General features: G+C 33.7%; 1 protein-coding gene across 2 annotated transcripts in view; it reads left to right on the top strand.

Annotated features, from left to right (window-relative positions):
- The first annotated feature begins 2,568 nt into the window (after positions 1-2,568).
- Positions 2,569-7,500, top strand: part of LOC137641457 (solute carrier family 4 member 11-like) — a 42,217-nt gene continuing 37,285 nt past the window's right edge. For both annotated transcript variants that reach the window (XM_068374029.1, XM_068374028.1), the window contains exon 1: positions 2,569-2,774. In XM_068374029.1, the coding sequence (XP_068230130.1) occupies positions 2,622-2,774 (153 nt within the window). In that variant the 5' untranslated portion in view covers positions 2,569-2,621. The remainder of the gene's footprint in view (positions 2,775-7,500) is intronic.

The following is a 7,500-nucleotide window of genomic DNA, read 5'->3' as shown; positions in this document are numbered from 1 at the left end:
GAGACTAATCTTGTAATACATGTATCTTTCGTAATTTTTTTAATATGTAATTATGATTGAGAACACGCCAGGAGTAATCTTGCTCTTTCTTTACTTGATATATAATAAACCCAGCAGGATTCTATGAACTAGAAACTGTTAACATCAATTTAGTTCTATAGTCTTATTTTTTCGGAGGTAGGGTGAGCCCTAAAGGTGCAAATTCTTCAGGATCCTCTTCGCTTTATAGTAGCACATGCGTAGACTATTTTTTCTTGTATATATTTTTTTCTTGTATATATTTTTTCTTGTGTATAACAGCCACGAAATATTTCAACGGGGTGGTTAATTAAACATTGCAACCATGTTATTGCAGTATAATACTCTTGTATGGGGGTTAGTGCCGACAGTATACCTAACGCTGTGCACTATAGGCATTACTTTAAGTGGCCTAGCAGCACTCGTCATTTTCGAAACGTAATTCCAGAAGAGTTGCTTCAAAGATTGGGAGGTTGAAGAAACGAACTATGAAGTCTTATTTTGATTTTAATTTGGTTGAATTTTTATTTTATACAAATAACAAAGAAAAGAGAGGAAAATTATATTAATTTAACTTCTATTTATTCATTTAACTTAGTGAAAAAAATTTCCTAAAATCTTTTTATTGCGTATATTTTATTAGCATAAAATACCCGTCAAAAAAAAATTCAAACGAATATTCAGGTTACTTTACACACACACACACACACACACACATATATATATATATATATATATAATTGGGGTTCTGTTGCGGTACCAGGTATGCTGTACGCTCTTCTTTTTACGGTACCTTCAATGCTTGCGCACTTCTTATTTGGGTACCACCTATGCATGCGCACTTATTGCGGTACCACTTATGCATGCGCACTTATTACGGAACCTTTAATGCGTGTGCACCTCTTATTGCGGTACCATTAATGTGTGCGCATTTTTTATTGCGGTACTATTGCGGCACCAGTTATGCTTGCGCACTTCTTATTACGGTGCCACCCATGCGTGCGCCTTTATTGCGGTACCTTCAATGTGTGTGTATTTCTCATTGCGGTACTGTGGCGGTACCTTCTATGCATGCACACTTCTAATTGCAGTACCAGCTATGCATACGCACTTATCACGGTACCTAAAATGCCTGCGCACTTACTGCTGTACCAGCTATGCGTGTGCATTTATTACATTACCTTCAATATGTATGCAATTCTTATTGCGGTACTGGGGCGGTACCATCTATGCGTGCGCACTTATCACGGTACTTTCAATGCGTAGTTGCTATTGTAATTATGCATCAGCGTATGTATTTAATTTCGCTCATGATAGCACGATGAAGTGGTTTTAATTTCTATTATTGAAACATTGACCTATCATTCTTTTTTTTTCTGTTAAGATATCCATATTTTCTCTTGTAAATATAGTATTTTAGAGGCAAAGAGAGAAAATGGTTCGCTAAATATGTGGAAATAAAAAGTGTATTCGTACCAAATTGTGTTTTCTAAGTAGAGTGCTAATTGTTCATATATCGGTTCCCATTTACTGTTTTAAGGAAAATTATAACTTGATTAAACACAGGTAATTTGAAATACATTTTATGATACGCAAAATTTACTTTGGCATGCCTTATAGAAATCCAAAACTTACTTATACCATGGTTAAATCCAAAATGTGCTTTATATATACCTCATAGAAAACCAAAATTTACATTTTTAATCCCTATAGAAACCTAAAATATACTTTTTTGTCTTGTGCAAAATTAAAGGTGTCAGTGGCCCTCTTAACTTCTGTTTATATATAACTTCTCGTTTTCTATAAGATACTACCGCTAGAGGGTTATGGAGTTCTTTGAATGACCAGACAGTACTACATTGGATCCTTTTCTCTGGTTACGGTTCATTTTCCCTTTGCCTACACATACCGAATAGTGTGGCCTATTCTTTACATATCCTCCTCTGTCCTCATACGCCTGACAATAATGAGATTGCCAAACAATTTTTCTTCAAGTGGTTACTGCACTATAATTGTTCAGTGGCCTCTTTCCTCTTGGTCAGGGTAGAAAAGACTCTATAGCTATGGTAAGCAGCACTTTTAGGAGAAGGACACTCTGAATTTTTCTCTAGTCTTAGGTAGTGCCATAGCCTCTGTACCATGGTCTTCCACTGTCAAGGGTTGGAGTTCTCTTGCTTGAGAGTACACTCGTGCTCACTATTTTATTTCTCTTCCTCTTTTTTTTTTTTTTTTTTTTTTTTTTTTTTTTTTTTTTTTTTGTATAGCTATATGGGAGATATTTATTTTAATGTTGTTACTGTACTTAGAATGTTATTTTTCCTTGTTTTCTTAACTCGCTAGGCTATGTTCCCTGTTGGAGCCCCTGAGCTTATAGCATCCTGCTTTTCCAACTAGGGTTGTAGCCTAGCAATTAATAATAATAATATTAATAATATAATAATAATAATAATAATAATAATAATAACTCCTCTCTATGTTCTATGTTTATATTAACTCATCCCGTTTTCTATATTTACATCTAACCCTTCTCGTTTTCCTCTCTGCAGAAAGGGACCAAGAACTCCCTGGAGACGGGCCGAACGTTCGCGACGATCTTCGCCGACATGGACTTCCGCCAGAGTCTGCTGGAGGCGGCCACAGAGGAAGAATTCAAACGCCTCATCATCAAACATTCACAAGACCTGGCCGAAGAACAACAGATGAGCAATGACAAGCGCATCGAGATGAACCACGAAAGAGGCGAAGAGTTCGAATACGTAAGTTGTTTTCGTTTTTTATTTCTTGAAGGAATCTTACGGGGGTAAGTTGGCGTCACGATCTTAAAGGTCACTGATTCCTTTAAAATTGAAATTTTTTGTTTTTTTCGTATGGTAGTGGTAAGTATGATATGGTTAATTAACATGGAGTCTCCTTCAATACCTAGTGACATTAATTTGGAGAATTTTTTGAGATTTATATTTGAAAAAAAAAATTATTTGCTGCTACGTTGTTTAGTAATTTTTTTTCTAGATTTGAATTTGAAAAAAAAGATGCTACGTTGAATAATAATTTTTCGCTATTTGAATTTAAAGAAAAAAAAATATTGCTACGTTTTTTAGTAATATTCCATAAATTGAAGGGAAAGACTGCAATTATTTTAGAGGGAAAATATACCATTTAAAACTATCTTCACTTGAATATTCCTGCAAATTCAAAGTTTGACTGTTCTGTGCGGTTTTGGACCATCTGTGCGAGCCCAACTTTGTGGGGAACATTGAGACCAGGATTGAAGGAAATTTGTGAATTTCGGGTTATTAAGTTAAAGCGTCTTTTGGGCCATATATCAAGTTCCTTAAATCTAACTTCAAGGTCTCGAAATAAACCCCAAATTCTCTCTCTCTCTCTCTCTCTCTCTCTCCTCCTCTTCTTCCTTCCTCTCTCTCTCTCTCTCTCTCTCTCTCTCCTCCTCTTCTTCCTTCCTCTCTCTCTCTCCTCTCTCTCTCTCTCTCTCTCTCTCTCCTCTTCTTCTTCCTTCTCTCTCTCTCTCTCTCTCTCTCTCTCTCTCTCTCCTTCTTCTTCTTCTTCTTCTTCTTCTTCTTCTTCTTCTTCTTCTTCTTCTTCTTCTTCTTCTTCTTCTTCTTCTTCTTCTTCTTCTCTCTCTCTCTCTTGCTGACACAAGGTGGAGAATCATTTCTCCCCAGCTGGAATCTTTCCAGACATTTTTTTATTTATAACATGGCGATCATAACTTCAAAAGACGTAAGAGAGAGAAGGAATTATATTTCCTATGAAGGATGGAACAATTTATGACGTTTCTTTTAATATATGTAGTTGGCGTAGAAAAGGATGTTGAAAATAGCCATGGTTTACAAAGTTACGATGGCCGTTAAAACGCCTGGGATTTTGTTGTTTATTCGTATAGATTTAGTTATCAGGACTTTTAATATCAATAGGATTTCGATAGCTCGAATGCATAGCTAAAAGACATCGCACGGGATTGTTTACATATTCAGTTCCTTAGGTAATTTGTGTACTTTAACTTTTTTTCTTGAAGAAAATACCTTTTTTCCAATTCTTCTGTGGATTTAGGATAGATTTGAATGTTATTTTTTTTTCTTATGAATGTAGTGTAATGAACGATTAATCTTACTGACCAGGGGACTTAGCCTATCTCATTTAGGTTACATCCCAATATATATGTATTTGTATGTTTATGTGTATATATATATATATATATGTATGTATATATATATGTATATATGTATGTATATATATATGTATATATATATATATATATATATGTATGTATATATGTATATATATATGTATATATACATATATATATATATGTATATATACATATATATATGTATATATACATATATATATATATATGTATATACATATATATATGTATATATATATGTATATATACATATATATATATATATATGTATATATACATATATATATATGTATATATACATATATATATATATATATGTATATACATATATATATATATATATATATATGTATATATATGTATATATATATATATATATATATGTATATATATATATATATATATATCAAGAGAGAGAGAATGTTATTCTCCACAAATCCTTAAATACAAAAATTTAGTAAATACTGATCCTACGTTACTTAGGATGTGTTGCTATGTTGTAAATTATATTTTCAAGATCATAATTTTAGATGAAATTTCCCTATGCATGGATCTTATAAGTTTGCTGAATCCTAATAGTGATCAGAAGTTATTTCTTAACAAATATATATTTTTTCTTAATGCTATACCTTGAATGTCATGCTGTAGACTAGTTAAAATGGCTCCAGTAAGGTCATTTCAAAATTTCTCTAATACAGATTTAGAGCAAATGATTTACACCATAGTAACCTCAGCGTTTATTGTCTCTCTTCACTTTCGGCTGCTATTCCCCCCTCCGTCTGATTGGAAATCGTTAAGTTTTATATTAGCTGAAGAGATGCCCTGAAGCAAAATGAATTGTTCTATGCCAGGGAAAGTATTGTAAGTTTTAAGCATCTATGTCAATAAGCAGTCCCTCCTATTAGTGGTATAAATTGTTAAAATTCCTTTTAAAAAATGGAAACTTTGGAAATTCCTTGAATCTTTGTGTTAAATTAGGTAGATTGTCATCAGCATCTCCTACGCCTGTTGACGCAAAGGGCCTTGGGGTAGTTTTCGCCAGTCGGCTCTATCTTGAGCTTTCAAATTAATTGAGATTAATTGTAGGTAAATTGAATTTGCAGTTGAGAGTAATTAGATTCTTACGTTTGGGGAAACAGTTTAGCTTCAATGCTTAGGTTTCTTGTGCTTTTGGTTAACATAGGAGAGAAGAGAGGTCAGTAAGAAGCCCGCCAGGTCTTCTAAAGGTATTTTAGCCTTCGAACTACTTCAAAGTTTGTTTACTGAGTAACCATGACTTTGTACAAGATGAGAAGGGTCATCTGTGCATTGTGCACTGATGTAAAGCTTTGCTTTTTCATTCAAACACTGACTGCCAGTAGCTGGCTTTTAGTAACTTGCATATATGCTTCCTTATTCAGTATACTTTCTCCTACATCTTTAGTTATCACGAAATTAGCTTTTGGACTCGCCAATCCCGCTTATACCAGCAACATAAGTTCAAGGCAGCTGCACTTAACCACTGTGCAAGCAGCATCACTCAATTCCTTTGCTTAGTAACGTAACGGAGGTTTTCTTGGAAGAGGGGATGTGTAATTCATTGATAAATGTATACAATTGTTTTAGAATATTCATTCAAGAGTTTACTACAACTTATTCCTAATTCGACTGAAGCATCTTAAAAACTAAAACACAGTAAAGATTTAAAGACCATGTATGTGTTTTTTGCTTATCAGTCTGTTTTAAAAGTTCATAAGCCTCTCATGTGAGTATTCTAAAAGCTATTCTGCTTTCAAGAAAATAATAACACGCCATTTAAAGTATGTAATTGGTTCATGACATAGAAATAGCACTTAAAACTATACAGAAATAAGCTGAAAATAAATTATAGTTTTTTGCATGTTCGGCATTCTCATGGTGATGAAGTGTGCAGATACACTGTAAATATTAGCATAAAATTCAACTAACTTTTATGTGCCATTAAGCTTTATTCATACATACAAAGATACTCTGATGTAATTCATTGTCTCAATTCTCGTAGAATAAAATCGGAATTTATCAAAACCTTTGCAGAGTCGCCTCTTAAAGGGAAATCGTATGACGAGATATTTGAGCAATGATGTGGAAAGGGAAATGATGGAGTTTGATGCATCGGGGGTGGTAAGACAAGTAAATGCAATGTATTTCTCTTCCAAATTTCCGGCCTCAGGGTCATGTTGGACCACCTGTGGAAGTTCTCCTGTCTTTTATTTACTGTATATACACACTGATCACACGGCACAAATTATCCGTATTGATGTTTTTAGCTGCCACTCTTATCTGTGTAAACATTTTTAGTGTTGTATAATGTCTGAAGATCCACATGATTCTGTGGTGTTTTAATCTGTTCTGCACCTTCTTTTGTTTTAGGCCATTCTCATTTCAGTTTTCGTTGCTTCAGTTACTTGGTGGATTATCATCTTCGAAATGATGAACTAGTCCGGTAGTTAGCCCCGAGAAATTTAACTTTTAAACCATTTGGACTTTGATAATGGCCTTTTGTAAAGATTGGTACCCACGCAGTTGAAAATATCTCACTATATGTTGAGTTAGTAGCTCGAACGTAAACTCGGTGGAGGCTTTCATTATCTCCTGACGTAGATATTGCCATAATCAGACCATAGAACTTATATTTGATGTACTCACTACTCACGCACTTGTGTATAAGAGGGGGAGAGCGGTTTCCTGACATATTACTTTAGCCCTATTTTAGTGATAGATAATTCATTATTGAGTTTTCTTGCTTGAGGGTACACTCGGGCACACTATTCTATCTAATTTCTCTTCTTGTTTTGTTAAAGTTATTAAAGTTTACATAGAAAATACTTTAAATGTTAATGTTCCTAAAATATTTTTTCCTTGTTTCCTTTCCTCACTGGGGTATTTTCCCTGTTGGAGCCCCTGGGCTTATAGCATCCTGCTTTTCCAACTAGGGTTGTAGCTTAGTAAGTATTATTATTATTATTATTATTTTTATTATTATTATTATTACTTGCTAAGCTAAAACCCTAGTTGGAAAAGCAGGATGCTATAAGCCCGGGGGCCCCAACGGGGTAAATAACCCAGTGAGGAAAGTAAACAAGAAAAACTAAAATTTTCCTAGAAAAGTAACAATATTAAGATAGATATTTCCCATATAAACTATAAATAATAATAATAATAATAATAATAATAATAATAATAATAATAATAATAATAGTCCTCTTATTTGCCATTTTCCTTGTTCTTGGTTTATTTTCACTCATTGTACTTTCTAGTTCTGTTGCTTACACCCTCTCTTCTTCCATCTCCTGTCTTCC

This window comes from Palaemon carinicauda, chromosome 5, assembly GCF_036898095.1.
Source record: "Palaemon carinicauda isolate YSFRI2023 chromosome 5, ASM3689809v2, whole genome shotgun sequence".
Classification (NCBI taxonomy): domain Eukaryota; kingdom Metazoa; phylum Arthropoda; class Malacostraca; order Decapoda; family Palaemonidae; genus Palaemon; species Palaemon carinicauda.
Note: the sequence above shows the minus strand (reverse complement) of the source record. Positions and strands in the feature narration are given on the sequence as shown.